General features: G+C 38.1%; 2 protein-coding genes across 2 annotated transcripts; both read right to left on the reverse strand.

Moving 5' to 3' along the window:
* Positions 1-11,174: 11,174 nt before the first annotated feature.
* On the reverse strand, positions 11,175-11,507 carry LOC113277964 (huntingtin-interacting protein K-like). Its single transcript, XM_026526922.1, has one exon. It carries the CDS (start codon positions 11,505-11,507, stop codon positions 11,175-11,177), a length of 333 nt encoding a protein of 110 aa, XP_026382707.1.
* A 1,934-nt stretch (positions 11,508-13,441) lies between these two features.
* On the reverse strand, positions 13,442-16,318 carry LOC113283165 (glycine-rich RNA-binding protein RZ1A-like). The gene is made up of 4 exons (XM_026532337.1): positions 16,168-16,318; positions 15,006-15,124; positions 13,978-14,547; positions 13,442-13,883 (listed from the first exon to the last, which is right to left on the reverse strand). Exons 2-3 carry the CDS (start codon positions 15,114-15,116, stop codon positions 14,005-14,007), a joined length of 654 nt encoding a protein of 217 aa, XP_026388122.1. The 5' UTR covers positions 15,117-15,124; positions 16,168-16,318; the 3' UTR covers positions 13,442-13,883; positions 13,978-14,004.
* Between the last annotated feature and the right edge of the window lie 7,761 nt (positions 16,319-24,079).

The raw sequence follows: 24,079 nt of genomic DNA on the forward strand, positions 1-24,079 counted from the left end.
TTCGAGTACGGATACAGCTTCCAAGCTAAATTTTCTTCGGAGACGATAACTCCCTAGTCCCTATGCATCAAAAGCCATCTGCTGGCTCTTAATATCTATTCTCGCCGTGCCAGCAGCTTCTGCTGTCGTCTACACGGTAGCTTGTATATATTCTTCCAGAGATATCACTTTCAAAAAAGCTATCAGTGCAGTGCCTAGAGTATGGAAGAGGCTTGCGATGACTTTCTTGTGGAACTTCTTGATCGTGCTTGTGTACAACACCATTTTGTTGGTAATTCCAGTTTTAGCTTTCACTAAGATACTTCCGGCCGACCCGAAATCAATTACCCTTCTCTCGGCGATAACCATTATATTTGTCATCTGTTCTTACGTGATTGGTACTGTGTACATCATCCTTATTTGGTTGTCATCTAGCATAACAACGATTTTGGAAGACATTAGTGGATCTAAAGCTGTGAAGAAGGGGAAGGACTTAATTAATGGTAAGCTTTTGATTTCTCTGTTCAACTATCTTACCTTAGAATTCTGTTGTCAGAACATACTATCTGTCTTCTTCAGATCGGTGTTACATGGGGAAGGTGTGGCTATGGTTGGTCGAGTGAGTTTGGGTGTTGTTTGCTTAGTATTGCTGGTAGTTTTGCTTCACTTTGGGCTGGTAATCCAAGCCGTCATCTACTTAGTCTGCAAATCCTATCATAAGAAAGCATCAGCCTTGCGGATCACTTGGATGGCTATCTCCCTGTTAGTTATACACCTCTTAGTGGCAATGAAAACGTTCAGCTCGAATGAGAAGCTTCTCCTTGATTTTTTTTCAACTTCAAATTCTTAATTTATATAATTAGCGTACACAGAACCATGATTTATTTGGTGTGAATTTATTTAGTTTTCTCTCTACTGTGATTATCTAGTTTGTGATGATTAATACTAAAACTGAAGTGGATTAAATATTTCTTTTAGGAGGGAATGGTTAAACACTCTGGTTATTTATATATTGAAGCAATAACCAAAATCATCCAAAAAAAAAAAAGAAAAATCACCAAAAAGACGCCGCTGCCGAGGATCGAACCCGGGTCACCAGGGTGACAGGCGGGAGTACTTACCACTATACTACAACGACTTGATTTGTTAGAAAAATCCTGATGTCATTATTTATCCAGATATTAACGCTTGACAGCTCTGTTGTGTACAAAGTCTGGCCTTGCCGTCTTGTATACCTCTTCGTAGCGGGGTTGCCCCAGTATTTTCTTTTTTTAAGCAAGATTAGCTTTGATCACGTTGGCAAGTCAGAAAATTGCGTACAGCAAACTTTACATAGTAAACCAGTTGGACTCTCGCCCACGGGCACGAAGTTTGGCAACAGAAACCAACCGAAATCGGATGTGCATTGTCAAAAACCGATTGAGTTGGTTCGCATCATTGATTGCCTAGTTAGAGAGGTGTTGATACATGAAAATAATTATCCTTAGAAAAAGAGTCTCCTTAACCTATTAGGGATTCCGTCTAGGATAGAGAGACTTGGGGACTAGACCTAACCCACAAGGTTGGGATAACTCTAACCTATAAAAGAGCATGTTAGTCTAGTTGGGCTTGGTCCAAGGAAGAAAGAAAACCTCCTAGGGTTTACTAATAACTTAAAGGAAAGGAAATGGTAGTTTCGTAATATATTGATCTTATGAGTGTTTATCCATAAAAGGGGGAGGAGGGATTATTATAAAAGGGGGAGAAAGGATATTTAGAAGGGGATTCTGAAAGACATCCATTCTCTCTCTTCACCTCTAAGGGGGTGGGCTTGTTATGGCTTGGACTTGCTTCTCTTTCCCACTTTTACCCTATCAACATTGCGACCACAGTGGGAGAAGTTGAGTTTCTCGCCCAGCAAGACCTGTCCGCTCAATTTTCGCGATATGTTTCTTTTTTATTCTCCACAAGCCGCTTCATCCCTCCCAGCCGACAATTGCACCTATGTGTATCATCCGTACACCATCCAGAGTTTCTTGGTTCTTCTCTCATCCGCAGCTATCTGCAATAATCTTCACAACTCCGCCAACACGACCAAATCTTAGCAACAAATCATCGTCACCCATCATCAATAAAAAGCTACAGGAGCAGTCACAACCATTACCTCCTTGAATCCGGAGAATCTACACCAATAATCTTCACAGCTCCGCCAACACGACCAAATATTAGCAACAAATCATCGTCACCCATCATCAATAGAAAGCTACAGGAGCAGTCACAACCATTACCGCCTTGAATCCGGAGAATCTACACCAAGATCAACCCAGTGATCTTCTAATCTTCCGAGAAGCTTCGTTCTCTCCGCTCACTTCATCCCCTCCGATTGCATCGAGCTACATCGTCTCCCTCTTCATCGCTTACATACTATTGTAAATTAAGTACCAATCCGATCCAGAGAGGAATAAAATGTCAGCGCTTCACTATACCAGCTCCGATCCATCCCAATTTTCCATTTATCCGAAAGTATATCAACGTGCCTTCATCAAAGCGACAAGAACACGTCAAAGATGAAATTAGTTAATGGAGAACGTCTAAGAAGATAAGTATTCTCTTTTCTTAATCTTATAATTTGATTATATTAGGTGATTTTGTAGTTAAAACACTGAAGATTTTGATTTCTAAACAGACTTCTTATTGATTTAATACAGATTCGCGTTTATCTTTCCCATATTTTCGTTTCAGTGCAAAACTTCATAGAATTTTCAGAGAGAAATCATCAGAAATATATTGGGTTTACAACTGAAATTTGATAGATCTCGATTCTTAGGGTTGATTTAAAATCAAACTTCTGATTTATTATTAATCTTTATCACCCTTTGATTCATTATATTGTATTTGATTTACTTTTGATCCTTCATTTGATTTGCACTTGTGCCTATACTAATTATTCTGATAATCTCAATTAAAAATTACTTTAGTTCTTGGATAAAATAAGATAATATAATATTCAATCTTTGAATTGTGATGACTAACTAGGAAAATCTTACCCCTTGTTTCCAGAATCTATAACAAAGGTCTCTTGAATGAACCTAGTATGAACTCCAGAACTTAAGAGGGAACTCGTACTGCTTAAACGACATATCTGGGTGAATAGGATTGTTCCTTTGCATGGAGCATTATGATGTGAACAGATTTAACTGGTGAAGATTCCGCAAAGTCTGAACCTATTGAGACAGTTCAGGCAACTTCGAATTTGTAAGATCGGGGGAATAATGCAAATAGGAGAGCTCTAGCCCCAACTGCAGCAGTAAAAGCTCAAAGGGAATCATGGAAAAGCCAGTTCTCTGACGCAATACAGACTAAATGTTGTCAATTCGCAACGAGTACGAGCTGAACTCTCAAAGAACAACACACAACCTCATAACCATCCGTGAATGGAACTCCAACCTCTAATAAAGAAATTCTGCAGCAATATAGGAACCTCTGTCGCTGCCTTCCAACATATCATGAAAATCTAGGGGCAGTGGTTGATTCGTTATGCATAAATAGAAGCATCTCGACTTGTGACAATGCCACCATTAATTCTCCTCTCCATGGAACTACCACTCCGGCTCTGATAGAAGAAAGCCACAGGGAAGTAACAGGGCAAGACTTAATCCCATCATCGCTACTTGACTGCATCGTCGCCACCTATATTCCTCCCTCAAACCCTTGACGTAGCATACCTCCAGCAGAAAACGCCAGGACTAAGCCCTCAAGACGCCCGCCTCATCTCATAAAAAGTTAAGTGTTATCTTGTTTAACTCAACTGCATTTCTCAAATGATAACTTGCACATGGTTTATCTCTTGGAACTACTAGTTACGATATTAGTCAGTAGCGAGGATGCTTAGATGTATCCGCGTTCTATATTCCATTTCCTTGAGCAACTATGCTAGGGCTCTAGTTAACTATACCCTATCCCTGTGAATGAGCATCTCTTCAAAATGTATACCTTATTATATTTTGTGGTCTTGAAGCTATGAATGCCTTTACGTATTTAGGCGGTTATGGAGAGCAGTCGAGTTGTTGTAGGATTTATTTAATGCATACTACGTACTCTGTCGCTTACGCTCATCGATACCACTAGCTTGTTTTATTGCTTGTTGTTATTGATGATTTCAATCAGGTAAAGAGTCACACTAGAGGAGGTCATCACTCAAGATGTGTTAGCTGGATGTCTATGGATACCGTCGTCACCATCGGGATTAGTGTTAGCAAACACCACAGTAACACATCGCATGATCTCATCAACGTCGCTTCTCTTCTCAGACCCTTAACGCATGATCCTGCAGCCACCATCTCCGCTACTGACAACAGCATCGGCACCTTCCATTCATAGTTGCGACCAACTCAACTCGTGAGAGTACCACCAGCGCTTGTCCTCTCTATGAAACTATCAATCCGACTTTGAGAGTTGCAGGCAGCATTGCTTCGCTGCATCAGCGTCTCCATCTTTTCCGCTTGCGTCTTTGTATGACTGCACCACTCGATTGCTTCAATACCACTTGGCTATACCAGCGTCGCATAACACCAATTTCCTCTTAGGTGAGCCCCAAGCAATGACGAAGAGAAGTTATTAATGAGTACATGGTACAATATATTCAGAAATTTCGTAAAAGAACAAAGCCATCATCAGATCCTTCATGCACTGGCGTCACAAAGGGATCGATGCGTGACTTCATGCATAACTGCACAACCGCTACCCATGCTCCGAGAATATGAAAATCTTCAAACCGTTTCGAAAATATAAGTACCTTCTATCTTTGCTTATTCTCAGTTAGCATTTATCTTATGATCCTTGGTTATTTTAGAATACAAACCTGTGCATTTTGAGATTACTTAGACACATAACCGTTAGAACTGTCACTTAAACCCATAATTATGGTATAGTTCTAAGTTTGCATTGCATTAATGCATATGTTGCTTTACACCATCGCGTGTACGTACCTTTATCATTTTAGTCAGTAGCATAATTTCCTTGTACATCCGCTAAACTTGTTGATTGTTGCCTGCAGTAATTTAAGATGATTCATCATTGTTAGCTTCTACCAGTCACTAGTAAAATAGGTTGCCATTAAAGAGTTGATGATTCTAAGATGAGCTCATTTTGTTGTCTAGTAGTAGCTAATATCATCTAAAATGTCACACCGCTTAGATTATGGTAAGCGGATAACTGCTTAACACCCGTGTGAATGTATACCCTGCCTCGAACCCTTAAGCATGTACACATAAAAATTCACTTTTAAAGTTATGTATATGTATGAGCGCTTGAATCATTTGTACCACAGTGACTTTGACCAACCTGCCCGGATACGTGTTTGTTTAGCATGAAAAATATTTATGGGAGACCTTGTCCCATCTCATATATTTAGCGTATTGATACTTGTTTATTGATATTTGAGATAGCGCGTATTTGTGTATTGATATTTGAGTTCCAAAAAAAAAAGCGCATATATTATGCAATCGCATGTGTGAACAACATATGTAGAATATCCTTGTCATATTGTATTGAACTTTAGAAATTTTAAATATGGTCACACTACGAATTGAGAATAGCCATGAGAATGCACCATGAGAAATGAGAAAAGGTGGCCTCGAATGCACCGTGAGAAATGAAAAAGGCTACGAGTACAACCCATGAAATGAAAAATAGCTCTGAGTATGGCTAGGCTTCGTGCATGGCCAATGAAGTACACTAATAGTCCAAGAAAGGTCTAGGCTCCATGAGTGGATTTAACAGAAGCGCACTAATAGTCCAAAAAAGGGCTAGGCTCCGTGCGCGGATTTAACTGAAGCGCACTAACTAGAAAGGGCTAGGCTCCGTGCGTGGCTTTAACTGAAGCGCACTAATAGTCCAAGAAAGGGCTAGGCTCCGTGCGCAGCTTTAACTGAAGCGCACCAATAGTCCAAGAAAGGGCTAGGCTCCGTGCACGGCTTTAACTGAAGCGCACCAATAGTCTAAGAAAGGGCTAGGCTACGTGCGTGGCTTTAACTGAAGCGCATCAATAGTCCAAGAAAGGGCTAGTCTCCGTGCGTGGCATTAACTGAAGAGCACCAATAGTCCAAGAAAGGGCTAGGCTCCGTGCGTGGCTTTAACTGAAGCGTACCAATAGTCCAAGAAAGGGCTAGGATCTGTGCGTGGCTTTAACTAAAGCGCACCAATAGTCCAAGAAATGGATAGGATCCGTGCGTGTCTTACTGAAGCGCACTAATAGTTCAAGAAATGGCTAGGCTCCGGAAAAGGCTATGAGTACAGCTCATAAAATGAATAAAGCCCTGAGTATGACTAGGCTGCGGGTATGACCCATAAAATCAAAGAAGGCGAGTGATGAGATAAAATGAAAATAGCCGAGCAATGAGATAAGATGGCTCTTGAATGATGGCCTTGAATGCACCATGAATTGAAAAAGGCAAGGCGGCTCTGAATGCGGCGCTGGAAACAAAAGAGTGGTCCGGAATGTACCATGAGAAATGGAATATTAAAAATAGATAGATAGCTCGAATGTGCCATGAGTTAAGTCGTACCGACGCTGAGCGATGACACAATCCGGTCATGAGTAAGGGCTATGAGATAATCCCTGCTATGTGATAAACATTAACTATGTGACAAACGTAAACCTCGAAAGGATAATTGCATAGGCTTCCAAAATAGTCAAAAATCATAATGACGCTGACTGAAAGAAACAAAAGTAGGGCATGTCATACTCGACTCCGAAGACGCAAGCGCCAATTCATGCTCATAGTTATCTACCACGTCTCGCGCGTATTTAAAGAGAAAAATAATATGAAAGAAAGAAATAAATAAAAAGGTATGAGGGGACTTACTTCCAGAAATCTATCATCACTCCTTGAATCCCTGCACGGAAGGCGAGAAAGTTAAATACCATACACTCGTCTGCCAACTTCACCAACTTAGGTGTGTATAGTAATCCCCCATACCATCCAACCAAGCGACTATACAGACTCGTGCATACAGGTAGAACACCAAGCACTCGTCCTCCTACATATGCTCGAATGGTAAAAAATGTAAGTAGCCACTGCTCTCAATAATAATAGCGCCGCTTAAGAAACAAAGGAGAAGGTAGCACTCCGCTACTGTAAACTTCCATCATAAGCCGATCGACATCTATCAATCGGGAATGTCAAAGCGAATTTTCACTATCAAAATGTTCACATGCGAGACGGAGTAGTCTCATTAGATAATAAAGAATGGATGGCTAGACTGGAAAAAAAAAAGATTTGAGATAGATGGCTAGACTGTAGGAAAAAATAGATTTGAGAGATCGCCTTGAGTATGACTAGGCTACAAGCATAACAGAAGGATGGCATGAGAAATTCCAGGAACATGGCTATCACTAAGCTACCAATGCACCTTATTTCATTGCAAAACACTAAAAGGAAAGCGGGCAAGACATAGACGACACATCCACTAAAACCAAATGAGTGGGAAACAAAAGAGCAGTCCGGAATGTACCATGTAATGCTACTTCTCATTTAATACATTTCAAGTGCATTGAGCGTAAGACCCTCAACGTGCCTTTGACAACTTTAAAATTCCACGACGGCCGCCAAAAGAAGTTAAGGAGGAGCTTAAATGGACATACACAGACGCTAGTTCACAAATCTATCTTATCTCGATCATTGGTAAATGATTTCAGTATCTGCACGCAAATGTTATCTCTCTCGCCTAATAAGAGAGCATGTCGAGCGCCTAAAATATTTGTACAAAGATTCTTACCCTACGAATACAACACATGGCTTTTTAAGAATGAATCCTCAAATTCCTACGAAGCGGATACATCAGGACATAATTGCTTCAAGAAGCCCCCGCTTGCGATTGTGCATCTCCACTTGCAACCTGATGCGCTCTCTTCATCCCACTTTATGGTCAATGAAATGCACAAATATGCCCGAGTACGGATAGGAATTATGCAAGGCCACTGATGCGCTTTCACCCACTGAGCGGACAATTGCAAATGTCATTTCACGCTTATGATCACCCCTCCTTATCGGCATCGTCAATGATTCCAATAATAATGCACGGATGACAACCCTCTCAACCAACGGGCGACATGGTAAGCATACATCATTAAACGCCGGATTGAATGACCATGTCATCCTACATATGCTCGAATGGTGAAAATATATAAGTAGTTGTTGCCCACAATATCATTAAGAAGCAAAAACAAGGTACGTAATACACTGCTCATGTGAGATTCTATCTCAAGCCGATCGACATTTATCAGTCGAGAATACCAAAGTGTATTTTCACTATCGAAATGATCACATGCGGCGAAGAACATTCACTAGATGGTTGAAGAAGCATACCCGGGTCATAATGACCAAGCAGAATCATATGCTTAAGAGTGCGCAGGCTGCACTCATCCGCCATTCCACTCGAACACTTAAGTAAAACTCTCATACCGAGCATTCATCCACCCTACAGTTTTCAAAAGAGAGAGAGAGCGTGAAAGCGACAAATTAGTGAAACTTCAACACTTACCCAAAGAGAGGATTCATCCGCCTTAGCATATCCTAAAGAATATGAGCTGATACCTACACTGATCTATAAGTTTATTGGTCATGTGAGTGATAACTAATCACAAACATGCCTACTAAACGAACAACTTACCATTTTCATGAGACAATGAAGGATTTACATTTACGCGCATCTATTATCTGTAAGAATATATGTACGCTTAAGCTAGCCGATCGATATGTAGCCACTTGGATGTTGTAACTAAAACCACTCTCTGTAAACCGCCTTTTCATACATCGTGACTCTCATATACTTGCGCCTCATTTGGAATAGCTACATATGCAAGTGTGTAAAGCATAATTTACCCGTCATATATGATTCAAAATCTGTTCGTCGTGGCACTCGGGGACTGCATTATAAAAATGTCAATAACCTCTTTATCGCACGCACCTTTATCACATATTACGCTAATAATACCTTGCGCCTACTAGGATGCAACTAAGAAACCCATTACTGACATACAATAATCTTATTGGATTATTATTGGAACACGACAAATATCGATTTGAATGATAGTCCTGGGGACTCGAAATCGTGGATATAAACTATTCATCGTAATTTACCAACTTGCATAGAGGATGCCAACTGTTTCAGCGCGGAAGGACACCTCGTCTTCTTTGATTCGGAAAGGTAGGCAAAGTCTAATAACCTTCTGATAAGGTTTCCAGCTCCTCTTTATCCTCCCTTTCCTCCGGAGCCTCCACTTTAACTTCGTCTAAAAGTTGGAAGTTCATCGAATCTTCCTTGAATTAAACCAAATGATATCGAAGATCCTTATCACTCTTATTCATAGCTTTGAATACACAAGATTCAGAATAGCATGTGTTGCCATGAATGGGATAACCATTAAGCGCGACTACGTCTTCCAGCACTGAAATCTCCTCCCCCAAGCAAATAAAACATGTAAGGATCAATCATCCAACGAGCAAATAAACCATACTGTCATGATCTCAGCGGACATTTCTATACTGAGAAGATGCTATGACATCACATATGCCCCAATAGAGGATCATTTCCTCCATGATCGGGGTTGGAGTATACGTAATCCACCCAAGATTCCCAAGCGGATGGAGATTCAGCGGACGAGCAGAATGTGATTGTCGGAGAAACATAGTTTCCCTATGAGCTGCTAGGCGAGGTACCTCCTCTAAGGCGGTTATCAGGGACACATCTGCCTGAGGACAGATAAACCAACCATCAGATGAGGATGAAGGGAATACGTGAGAATTCAACATGTGCGGATGTGTTCGTCTGAAAATTCCATTAGTTGCACCCGCTAATGGATGAATCAACATGTGACTTTTGACCTGGCCTACGACCAGTCAACAGTCAGGGGACTAATGTTGATACATGAAAATAATTATCCTTAGAAAAAGAGTCCCCTTAGCCTATTGAGGATTCCGTCTAGGATAGAGAGACTTGGGGACTAGACCTAACCCACAAGGTTGGGATAGCTCTATCCCATAAAAGAGCATGTTAGTCTAGTTGGGCTTGGTCCAAGGAAGAAAGAAAGCCTCTTAGGGTTTACTAATAACTTAAAGGAAAGGAAATGATAGTTTCGTAATATATTGATACCCATAAGAGGAGGAGGATGAATTATTATAAAAGGGGGAAAAGGGATATTTAGAAAGGGATTCCGAAAGACATCCATTCTCTCTCTTCACCTCTAAAGGGATGGGCTTGTTGTGGCTTGGACTTGCTTCTCTTTCCCACTTTTACCCTATCAACAAGACGCCATGCAGAGCGAATCAAAATTATAATTCTGAATGACGTTTGTTTATTCTTACTACTTGTCTCTTGCTTAATTTATTCAGGGTATAAAATATTGGGAATCTTGATAAACTGCCCCACTCTCAATTTCGATTTAATAAATTGTCCCCGTTTTTTTCAACTTTTCAAAACTGCCCCCACGGTTAACTTTTCCATCTAATTTAGTTTTCCATCCAATTTTTTAGTTATTTACCCTTTACTTGTCACGTTTATCTTCTACTTCATTTTTTCAGGTTCGTCAAGCTCGGGTCATGGATTTAGGGTTCGGGATTCAGGGTTAGGGGTTTAAGGTTCAGGGTTAAAAGTTCATGGTTCAGGGTTCATGGTTCACGATATAGTTCAGGGTTCGGGATTATGGGTTTAGGGTTCATAGTTCAGGCTTCATTGTTCAGGGTTCAGGGTTCACGGTTCACGATATAGTTCAGGATTAGGGGTTTAGGGTTCATTGTTCAGGTTACGGTTCATGGTTAGGGTTCATAGATCACGACATAGTTTAGGGTAAATATGACTTTTTAACAGGTGAGATAACTGACACCTTGCATTTAACGGGATGGAAAGCGTTATTTGAAAGAGAAAAAACGGGACAGTTTAGAAAAATACAAAAAAGCGGGGACACTTTTTTTACCTTAATTCAAAACTGGATCACTTTATCAAAATTCCCTAAAATATTTTACCCCTTTCAAGTATTTATCTTTTGTGGTTCTGAACTCCCGAGCAGCTCTGATAAGGTTCCAGGAAAGAAGAAAATAAAAGTAGAACAGTGGATAAATAATAAAGTCAGAGGTAAAAATTACGCCTCGAGTAATACAACGCTATCTATGAAATTTTAATTAGAAATCTATCCTATGCATGCTACTTCAAAATTTCTAGCGAAGCAAGTGACGGATGGCAGCAACAGCGTCGCCTTTGTGTTCACGTAATGTTCTCTCTGCAACCTTCTTGTCAATCTCTAGCTCGTTTGCAATGATGTCTATATCACCAGCATTTATCTTCACAGCAGCCAATTCTTTCTCTCTCAATTTCCTAGCATTCAAATCAGCTTCTGAAGATGCAGCAATCGACGCCACAGCCTCTTGGGCTCTAGATAAATTCAGTGTGCGCTCTTGAGCAAGATCAGTGAGTTTGTCGAAGGCTTTATTCTGTTGTAAATCCTTGGAGTCTTCTACGAGTTTGTCGATCCCTTCATCTACAACCTCCATCTTCTCACTCGTTTGTTTTCTCTCTCGAAGTTGAATGGCTAAACCTTTCAGCAGGTATCTTTTTTCACGGATTCGATGTCCTTATATAGGTTCCATAGTTGTGTCTCCTATGCAATATAGGAAATTACTCATGTAAGGAAACTACAAGCTTAAGAAAAATTTGTACACGGCCTATTTCCGAAATTGCTAGGGAACCACGTTAGAGATCTGTGTCAGCACCACGGCCTGCTTCCGGAATAGCTCAACACTCTTACGTGTGCCTATGCCCTATCATAATTCACCAACTTTGGCCACCTCTAATATACATGTTGTTCACGGAACAAACAACTAGCGCAATGCACACAGAGGGTCTCATTATAACAAATATGGCAAAACCACCGAACCAAAAACAATGGACAAACTATTGGAGTTCCATGTTATTTTTCGGACTAAATGCCGACCTTAATGTTACACATGTCTGTACAATTGAAATAGAAAATGTGCCAAATGGCCTACAACAAATAACGATGATAAAAAAATAGATAACGTATAAGAAAGTGTGAATCCGGAAGAAAAAAAATACATAGTAGAACTTATCCACCATGTGTACTAATAAAAATGAGTTCATTCCGCTCTAGCTTCTTGCAAGTTTCTAAACCCTGGTCAGCGTACCGAGCATAAGATGAACTTTGGACCATTTGCACTCTTTGACTTTGGAGTAAACCCTGGATCAACCACCCCACACGTAAAGTACAGACCAAGCCATTTTTCATTAAAACCGGCAAACCCTCCTGTTTTCCCAATGGTAATTGAAACAAGGGGAACCTGAAATGTTGGAAGCCAAGCAGTCACAAGAATCCAAAGCGCGGGATAGTTTGACATTCGGTAAGTCCAAATTCTAGTTACTCTAGAATAGAGGATAGAAGGTATGCAGGAGTAAAAAAGACTATCAGCCTTAGCTAGCTACTAAAATAGTCAAAAGCAGCTTACTAGAAGATTACTAGAATTGACAATAAAAGATATTCTTTTCCTAACTAAGTGTACAGGCACATAATACAAATGTCACTAACAAAAGCAAGAGAATGAAAAAAAGATGTCATTAAATAGCTTGCAATATACCAAAGAACGCTAGCAGACACCAACAGTACCCCACTAACTGAAGCAGCAAAATAATCAACAAAAAGTGAAAACACTGCAACCTGTGTACACAGTGCAAATCATATAGCCAGCAATTGGAAAAGAGGGAAGCTATACACGAAGAATAACAAAAGAAAGAAAAAAACAATAGAACAATGTAATCTGAATAAATACACGAGCACATGGAAGATGATGCACACATCTCAGATGTTAAAGAGAAAAAAGAAGAACAAAATCATATCTAAGCTCAGACAAACGAAAAACATGAAAGGCAAAAAGATAACGACAGTTTAAGGAGAAGAACTTGCTAGCCTAACACAAGAAATTAGCAGTCATCATCACCCTAGGGCACAAAAAAATCATTATTTAATATGATAACACATTTGCATACCAGAAGATGACCAAACTTAGTCACAAGTTTAGACCTCTGCAGTGGGAAGCAAGATGTCACATGCAGGTACTGAAACAAGACAACACGAACACGGGCAATCTTCTCCATGTATACAAACACTAGACAACAAAGAACCGTAACAGGAACCAATCTAAGCTTGCATAAGAACTCGTTCAACAAAAACTTGACCTCCTTCCATTGACCTGACAAGCTGGATAATCAATGTGGCTTATGTTTTCTTATGATTACTGTGACAAAGAAAGCCAAGCATGTACCAAAAAGACCATTACATAAGGTCCCTGCCAAAAAATTCACAATCAAAAGTCTTGCACCGGATAATGTACAAACTGGGATGCATTGCTAGAGTTTGAGTTAAAAAAGTACCCCACCCTACCTCCTTTGCAAAATCTATGATTGGGGAAGAAAGTAAAACCAAAAGGCGAACATAATATTTCTATTTCCGCTTACGGTCCAAATGACACAAGAAACAATTCCCAAGTAGATGAGCTTGAAATTTTCACTCAGTTGCACCATCAATCCTCCAGGAATCCATATTAACACCAGAACGAGAACCCAGAAAGGCAAACATATAAGCAAGAACAATCCAGTATCCAGGAATGGCAATCAAAGAGTACAAGACCAAATTCGATATGTGCATGTCAAACAAGCATTATACGGCTCGGACGAAAACATCGTATTTGAGCATCACCTGACAGTACACTAAACAATAGAACCACATACGAGTGCCAATTCTCACACTTGCGAAACGAAATATTAGCTAATGCGATCATCCTCTAAACGTTTGTAAGATGTCATCCAGCATTTCCTATAAAAGTGAACTTTCAGCAGCAGCTACACAGACTCCTCACCTGCAATCATGAACATAAAGAGCTCCATCAAATATCAGCCTGATGATACTACCTCAGAAATAATGAATTTGCAGAAATAATGAATTTGACATACCTCAGTAAACAGTAAACAATCATGTTATCAGCTACGGCTGCCGCCAGTGCTACGACGCTCGTACGGACCAGAGCGGTCGCGAGTGCTTCGATCACGGTCTGACCCACCACGACTCCCACCATCCCTGCGTCCACCATGACGGTCCTCGTGATCCCCGTTACGGTCTCCACTACGATCTCCATTACGATCCCCGTTACGGTCCGTCCCATAGCGACTGCCGCCACCACCACCACTGTACCTATCATCCCTTCCTCCATATCTGCTGCCTCCTCTTCCCCCATCACCATCTGGGCATTCCCTAGCAAAATGGCCAGGTTTTCCACATTTGAAGCAATCTCCTCCACCACCAGAACCTCGTTCACCACCACGACCGCGGTCTCGACCGTGATCACGGTCACCATCACGATCACGACCAGATCCTTGATGAGGCTGCGCTTTATCAACCGTAATGGGTCTTCCATCAAGATCCATACCATTCATAGCATCAATTGCTTCATCCATTGCTTTTTTATCATCAAAAGTTACAAACCCAAATCCACGTGAGCGACCAGAAAATTTGTCCACCACTACCTGTATATCAAATAATTTTTGCAACAATAGTTTCAATCAGAACTATTGGCGACTGAAGGGGGCGACAAACTTATATTTGTCCAAAAACATCAGCCCACGTGGGCTGAGAATGTGTCGATGCCAATTTAGTGAAGAAAAGCAGGCTGATAAAAAAATAGGGACATGGCACCAAACCTAGAATAACTGACAAGATTAAGAAATGCTAATATTACATAGTTCTACCATTAAATCTCAAGTGTATGAAAGAACACATTGCAAGGTAATACACCTGATATAGGTCATAAGTTCAAACATATATGACAAAAGAGCAACCTTATGAAATCCAGAAAGGATACACAACAATAAGCGAATTCTCAGAAATGCATTACGTGAAGAAACTGGATTGAATCTTACCAGAAGGGAAAAAGATTCAATAATCATAAGCAAAGAAACTGTAAACACAAAGTTTAAGTGACTACCTTGGCTTCCACGAGATTACCATACTTTTCGAAAGCACTTTTTAGACCTCTGTCAGATGTTGACCATGAAAGTCCTCCAATGAAACAACGGTACTCCACCGGTTCAGACATGTATTGAACTGCAAATTTAGATAGCAAGATACATCACAAAAGGAAAATAAACATTCAACAAGACCAAATTGTACATGAAGTTTTGACACCAGGTCATATATTTTAAGTTAGTATGCTTGGAAGTTAATCCAAATATCAAATATGATAGATAGTGCAAAGTTACCACAGGATAGACTCATATTGAGAAAAGGATAAATCCAGCTACAACAGAATAATGTCTAAGAACCCTAAGAACATAATCCCAGCCCTAAAAACTGATGTGCCTTCATGGTGTCATCTAAATAAAAAGTAGATACTAATTCTTAACTCGAAACTTGTCTGTACGAAATACGCACACCAAAGTACATATAAATCAATATAATATGTTAAACACATCAACATCCTGTACCCCTAATTATTCTCTTTCACACACTAGTTTATATCATCAACTTGTAAAATGTTCAAGGAATTGAATTACCCAATGTTTCTATCTCCGACCCTCCCTCTCCACCCACACTTACAAACATAGGCAAACCTGCTTTTACAATTTTTTAATTTTTTTATCAATCATATCACATGTATTAAATTTACATACTGAAACTCAACAATTTGGTAGTCATATGCAAAGCATAAAGCCATATAAAAATTCTTAACCTATCAAGAGACAAATTATCTCCAAACCTATCCACAGTAATACTTATCACTTAAATCAAAGCTTCTTACAAGTTTCAGAAGACTTGTTAAAATTTCAGAAGCTCAAATCCAAGTTTCATAGCAAATAATAGATGAAGTCTAAACAACAATCTAATCGTTCCAATGAATTCTGAGTATATAAAGATAAAGTTACAGGGAATAACACAAAAAACCTAAATATCTAAACATATCTTACAATCGATAGTAACGATAGATGATGATCAGGTATTACAGTCTAAAGCATGAACAAGAACAGAGATACGAAATCAAAAGACTGAACTAGTAAATAGAATTAAGATTTAAGCAGTTTCCAGAAACTTAAACACAAAAAGTAAAGGAGAATTACAGATCTCAGAAGAAGAATTGATATGAGGTATACCTAGATAGAGAAGGATCAGATGATACTGGAAAGGCGCTTTGGATGAAACCCTAATAGAGATGAGAAGAGACTTGGGGAACCCCGAGAGTGTTATACCTCTTTTGTAGTCTTTTCTTTTAAGAATCTTAACAATCCCCTCACCGCACACTACATCTCGCGATGAAGGTAAGCAGGTTTACACCGCACGATCTTAACAAGATATTTATCAAAGATGTTATTTACACCTCCACTTGTCGCTATGAGGTACCTTATAATTTTTTATTTGTTTTCTACCTTAAGGCCAAGCACTATGGTGAGGAAGTTCCCTTAGCTATCCCTTTTTGTAGCGAAATCCAATCATTATGGTTTCCTGTATAGTTCTAAATAAGCTATTGTTAAGGGAAATGGCGCACCATAGTGTTTGGCCTGATTCTAGTGTGTTTTGTAGATCCATCTTCTTAACTTGTGTCTCAGTATACATGTTAAGAAGTCATGAATATTAAATTTATCTACAAATTTTAAGTAGTGAGATACTATGATGTACTTATATTCGGATACAAGTTCAACACATTTTTTTTTATATAAGTTAAAGTCAAATTTTATAAGATCACAACATCGCTACAGTAGTGATAAAGAGATTACAAAAAAGAATGACAAAGAAATTACAAAAAAGAACACAAAATAAAGAAAAATAAAGAAAAGAACTAAAAAATGAATAGCCTCCCAATTGCTAATGATGTTACAGAGGGAAATCTCCTTGAATGATTGGTACGAAGAGACTAACTGAACAAAGAATATTTGACAGTAATAATGAGTTATTTAAAACTCCTAACCTTGTTGTTATATCATCCATAATTCCTCTCTTTCCAAACATTACACCAAATAATAAATGGTAAAAACTTCGTAACCTTTTAATTAGCTCTTATGCTAGTTATTTTATCTCCCCATTCTTACCAAGTATCTTTTATGTTGTTTTGATTATTCAACTGATTCCCCTACTATCAAGGAAGTAACTCTGGACTTTGTTGGTATAATTGTAATGCAAGAATAAATGGTCATTTGTTTTTGTTGCAGACCGGCAAAATAAACAATTAGAATTATGTACCTTCCCTGCCTTGACTAAGAAATCGAGAGTGGGAGCACCATGAAAACATAAGGTCCAGACCAAAAAGAAACCTTTAAAAGGCAATTTTTAGATACTGTAATTGCTTGTGTGGAAGCCAATATTGTCCAAGAACTTACACAATAAAAAGATTCCCAACAAATTTAGACGTTGACATCATCACTGTCTGATAAAACATCACTAGGATATCTCAGAACTTGAAGAAGCATAATTACATCTCTTAACTCCTTTCATTAGATATGTACCGAACTTCAAATCCTAAGGATGTTTAGGAGAAACCAAATCACCAAGCATAGCTTCCTTGTTCTTAGAAAGCTTATACAAAAAGGAAACAACATACTGCAACGGTTAAATCAACGTCCAAGTATCTTCCCAAAAACTCACACCTGCACAATTTTTTATTTGAAAATAAGTATTACCAATTCCTTTGATTTCATAATTCATATCCATAAACTAGAACCAATAGCTGTGTCAGTATCATTTGGAAATAAAATATTAAAATCACCTTCAAACTTTTGTTGAATGATTTTTCTCCAAATAGCTTGCTTCTTACTGTCATATCTCCAAATACACTTGGAATGCAAAGCTTTGTTAACAAGTTCAAGCTTATCGGTGCCTATACCACCCCTACACCTAGACAAAATAGTTTCATACCAAGTTACCTAAATTTTTTTCCTGATATAAGAAGAAGGACCTGAAAAAGCGGGGGTCTAACAACCACATCCAATATTTCGCTTAGCAATCTGTATGGACAACGCCAATATAATTCCAAGAGAATCAACTAGATAGCCAGACTAAATCAATGGAAATATATCCAAGAGTTTGTATCACGATTTCTCAATTCAATCCGCAATCAAACAAATAGGAATTTGCGAGCCCGGTTGAATAAGAGAAATAACTTGGACGGTATCACAAACCAATATCCAAGTGTCAATCAATTCAATCAACAACCCAAAGGTCGGATTCAAGAACTGATTGAACTTAACGCATAACCTGTGATATTTCTAGTATATAACAAAATATAATGCGGAAAAGAAAAACACAGACACCAGAAGTTTTGTTGACGGGGAAACCCCAAATGCAGAAAAACCCCGGGACCTAGTCCATATTTGAACACCACACTGTATTAAGCCGCTACAGACACTAGCCTACTCCAGGTTAATTTCAGACTGGGATGTAGTTTAGCCTTAACCAATCTCACATTGATCAATGTACATTCGCGTTCCTTACGCCTCTAGAACCACGCCGAATTTTGCGCACTTGATTCCCTTAGATGATCTCACCCACAACTAAGAGCTGTTACGACCAAAAGTCGAAGACTTTATAAACCAAACTATCTCACACAGAAAAGTCTATTGAATATATAAATATGTCTCTCACAGATAAACCTATGAGTTTTTGTTCCGTCTTTTGATAAATCAGTTAAGGTGAACATGAACCAATTGATATACCAGACTTATATTCCCGAAGAACAACCTAGAAATATCAATCACCTCACAATAATCTTAATCGTATGGTAGCGAAACAAGATATTGTGGAATCACAAACGATGAAACGAAGACGTTTGTGACTACTTTTTATCTTTGAAAAAGCGGGGGTCTAACAACCACACCCAATATTTCAATTAGCAATCTGTATGGACTAACTCCAATATACTTTTAAGAGAATCAACTAGACAGTCAGGCCCAATCTTAATAAAAGTATATCAAAGAGTTGTATCACTCTTTCTCGATTCAATACTTACTCAAGCAAATAGAAATTTGTAAGTCTAATTGAATACAAGAGAAATCACTTGAACGGTACCAAAGACCAATGTTCAAGTATCAATCAATTTCAATCAACAATCAAAGGTTGGATTTCCCAATTGATTGATGCAACGCACAACCTGTGATATTTCAATTATATAACAAAATATAATGAGGAAAAGAAATAACACAAACACCAGAAGTTTTGTTGACGAGGAACCCGCAAATGCAGAAAACCCCAGGACCTAATCCAGATTGAACACACATTGTATTAAGCCGCTACAGACACTAGCCTCCTACAAACTAACTTCGGTCTGGACTGTAGTTGAACCCCAATCAATCTCGCACTGATCTAAGGTACAGTTGCGCTCCTACGTCTCTGATACCATCAGGATACTATGCACTTGATTCCCGTAGCTGATTTCACCCACAACTAAGAGCTGCTACGACCCAAAGTCGAAGACTTTAATAAACAAATTTATATCCCACAAAAAAGTCTACGGTAATAAATAAACCCGTCTCCCACAGAAATACCTACGAGTTTTTTGTTCCGTCTTTTGATAAATCAAAGTGAACAGGAACCAATTGATAAATCAGACTTATATTTCCGAAGAACAGCTCAGTATTATCAATCACCTCATAATAATCTTAATCGACTAGCGAAAGAAGATATTGTGCAATCACAAACGATGAGACGAAGATGTTTGTGACTTCTTTTATATCTTGCCTATAGGAGAAATAAATCTCAAGCCAATCTTACGATTGTACTTAGTACGATAGAAACAGAAATATCAGATCACACTACTATAAGAAAAGTAGTATCGATCTGGATTCACAATCCCAATGAAGTCTTCAAGTCTTTAACCTACAGGGTCTCGGTAGAAACCTAAGGTTAAAGGAGAATCGACTCTAGCTAATACAACTACTATCACACAGGAGGTGTGGGGATTAGTTTTCCTAGTTGTTAGAGTTCTCCCTTATATAGTCTTTCAAATCAGGGTTTGCAATCAATGTTAGCTTAGTAACAAAGCATTCAATATTGACCGTTAGATGAAAACCTGATTAGATTCAAGATAATATCTTTCAACCGTTATATCGAAACTTAGCTTGTTACACACAAATGAAATGCACGTTTATTTAGGTTTGTGTAACAGTACCCAAACATGTACATCTAGTTGGTTCAACAGTAGTTAACCAAATGGTTAGTCATATGAGCACTTTCATATCAACCATATTCTTCTTTACCATAACTAGTTCAAATGACTCAAATGAAATAGTTAAAGAGTTGTTCAATTGCTTAGATCTTATAGAAGTATACAAGACACAGTCGAAGCAAAAACGATTTGATTCACTCGAATCGATTCATGAACTTTATAGTCACAGCTTGCAAACTTGCATTCGTTAGTTTATATAAGTTTAAGTTCACGAATAATTGTTTTTAGAAAATAACTAACTTAAGTACGCGGACTGGTACGCGGACTGGTCCGCGGACTTAAGTACCTGGAATAAGTTTGTAAACAGTTCACAAACTCCAACAGATTTTCTCGGGAAAAGAATCTCCGACAGTACGCGGAATGGGTTCGCGGACCCTGTTTCGTTTTTCTTGAGCAGCAAAGTACGCATACTTTGGTTCAAGGAATAAGGACTTATACATGTATGAGTTACCACACAATGCTTATATCCAACAATGGTTATATAATTTAAACTCTCATTTCAATCATTGAAACATTCTTAGAGGACGTTATATAATTGTTGTTCACACACTCTTTTTCGTCAAAGCAATTTTCAAGTAATTGAAACTTAATATGACTTTCGTCACTAGTAAAGATGAACTTGGTCAAAGCGAAAGCTTACCAACACATATTTCGATAAATAGATAAGAGAGATAAACTCAGCTCGAAATAGCAAATGTGCATAATCAAAGTCTATACAGCAAAACGTCTTTTGTCTCAAGATAGGAGATAGAGTAGATAGAATTTTGAGTGATAGATAAATTCAAGTCTCCACATACTTTTTAGTCGATGAAGTTCCACCAGTTCCTTGGGTAGTTCTTCGTCTTTGTATGATGATCACCATGGAGTCTTGAGCTCAACTACACTTTCTATCCTAGTCCGAGACTTAACTATAAGTAGACTAGATATCAAGACTTATAGTTTTGATCACTAAAATTGACAAACATGCTTGAGATAGCAACGCATGCGAGTTCGACCAAGCAGTGCTCTAACAATCCCCAATTTTGTTAATTTTAGTGACAGAACTATCAATACATATGGAATACAAAAATAGATAAATAAACTTTTGTAGCTTCTCTTCCACATGCCTGATCTTCTTGGTTTTTCAACATTACTCGAAATCTCTGTCACTTCCAAGTACTCCAACGATCCCAAATGTTGTAAGTTTAGTATCACCGTTGTTAAAAATCCGTAGTCATAACAATGAGAAAACAAGAATTCTCAATCATTGTTATACAGTGTCATAGTATTATTACACAACATCAAAGTTCAATTGTATCACAACTTCGACAACAATATTATGGTGATATGTATCACTCCCCCTTAGTCAATACTCCATCTCACATATGGAAACCACTCCCCCTTACATAATGATCCGAAAACCATATGTATTTTTAGTGTGAACGACACATTAATTCTCCCCCTTTTTGTCAATAAAATTGACAAAGGTACGAAAACTAGTGGGATCTTAATGAAATTTCCATAGAGACATTTCATGACCAAAAGAAAACACATATCAACTTTTTAGATGCCATCATATAGAGAAGCTAAATGCATTCATCAAGGAGTTTATAAAGATACAAGATAACCCCTATAATATTCCACAGCCGCACTCCCCACAAAGATTTGGCAATTAAGCACAAGTTCAATTAAGAACTCTCCCCCATAAGATGTCATTCGCGAAAGAACAACAAGAGCGACCTTACTTTCACAAAAAAGAAGGATTTCTTTGGACATAACAAATCACATACGAATATGAATTTGAATCCAAAAATACTCAATTAAATTAACCACAAGAAAACCCATGATTAATTCAATCTGAATACACATCTAAATTACCACAAGAGTGTGATCAATTCAATTGGTCATGCTCGACATAAGAAAACTTACGGATCCGCACAATATATATATAAAATATAGATCAGAGAAGATCAATACTGCGGAATAGACAAGGATTCATTCTATTTTCCATCACCATTTGCACAATGACATACAATAGACATATTCCTCGTAAACAAAAGTTCATTCTATCTTCCATCAATACTTGCATAATGACATAATAGGCTTAAAACTTTTGTGACGTCAAAAGTTCATTCATTCTTTTATCAATACATGCATATCAACATATGAAAGACTTAACTTTTGACAAGGTATGGGACAATCATAGTTCTCGGACGCAAACACACATATCCCATAATAAGTTTGCAATATATAAAACCATAAAGATTAATACTGCAAAAATCATCTTCCAAACAATTTTTTAGAATTTAAACAAATAAACCTAAAAACAATAAAGATGAAAACGTTGGACATAGCTATGTGTAATCACAATAATGGTTATTCCAAACTCTAGTTATTCATCTAAATAAAACAAGAAAGAATATTTACTAGACAAATAAAATCAACAAGCTAATAAACAAAAACATACTCCTATGCCAAAGCCGAACACGAAGTCAAATAGACGTTTCTGAATCCTCACGAGCCTTGAGGTCTTTGAGCTTGTGATTGACATCATCTACTGCTTCTTCAGAGAAGATATCCTCATTGAGAAGATCTTTAACATGTGTCTTTATGAGACCAAAGTCAGAAGTAACCTTTTTCAACTCAGTTCTTAACACATCAAAACTCTTCAAAGTATCAACGAGCTGCGGTTTTGCTTCCTCAAAATATTTAAGAAAATCATGAACCACTTCAGCAGAGACCATATCCTCATTCTTAACATCCTGATGTGCATAGGCATAGTAACATGGGGCATTAGGATGACCATCTTCTACTAGGATTCTTTTTTTCCTTCCCTTGGACTCGAAACCAATACCTTTGTGAAGAAACCCTTTTGCAAAACCGCTAGAGTTAGAAGATGACATTCTTGACAGACCACAAAAAAAAATCCCAGAGTATGCGTACGAGACTCAAGGGTTTTGGTATTTAAATTGTTTCTTAGGGAAAGTAACTTTTAGGGTTTCTAAAAATTGATTCATGACAGTAACACAAACACAATCTTGACCCAACACCAAAGGTACGCAATCGGTCGTAATTTTATGACAAGACAAAATTTCTGCTATGTGAAAAATATCACACGATTTTTGGCTCAAATTTTTTTATATCTCAGTAGAGAAACAATTTTAGAGCACAAGAGTAGCAGGAAACATAGTTGCAAAAGAAACTTCTTCGAAAAAGAGAAGACAAAAAGAAGAACCTCATTAGACACAACCAATACTTTAAGCAAAGTTGTCTGCAGACAATAGTTGAGTCATAAATGATAAGAAGATAACTCAAATAAACTGAAAAACAATTTTGACATAAGTATACACGAATATTAACATAACTTACCCAACATGATTTTTATGAGTAAGTTCTCAACCCTTGTGATTAATTAGCACAATAATGAGCTTTCAGATCATTAGATGAACGAAGTTCATGGTTGAGTTTCTTTTTCCTTTCAAGTCTAGGAAAAAAATTCTTTTGATGTGAAAAATTATCATAAAACTAACTGTCATCAAAATATGAGACATAGTTTGAGTTCTTACGAGAAGAATTTTGACTTGAGGAGGTTGACAACCTATTGACAATTTCTTTATAGCCTTCAATTATCTATTTCAGGTTATTTCCCATATCATCATTTTTTCTACTTTCTCCTGGGATTTCGTTCACATCAAAGGTAATGTTATCTCCAGAGGAAACGACATCTTTCCTTAGACGATTTTTGTTAAGACGTTTGTTCTGCTTTTGAGCGTTCGAGGAACTCATTGAACTGACTTTCCTAGAAGCATACACATGGTAAGTACGAAAACTAATTGGTTTAGACATATGAATGTCAGTTACACCTTTGATAA

The sequence above is a fragment of the Papaver somniferum genome, chromosome 5, assembly GCF_003573695.1.
Source record: "Papaver somniferum cultivar HN1 chromosome 5, ASM357369v1, whole genome shotgun sequence".
NCBI lineage: Eukaryota > Viridiplantae > Streptophyta > Magnoliopsida > Ranunculales > Papaveraceae > Papaver > Papaver somniferum.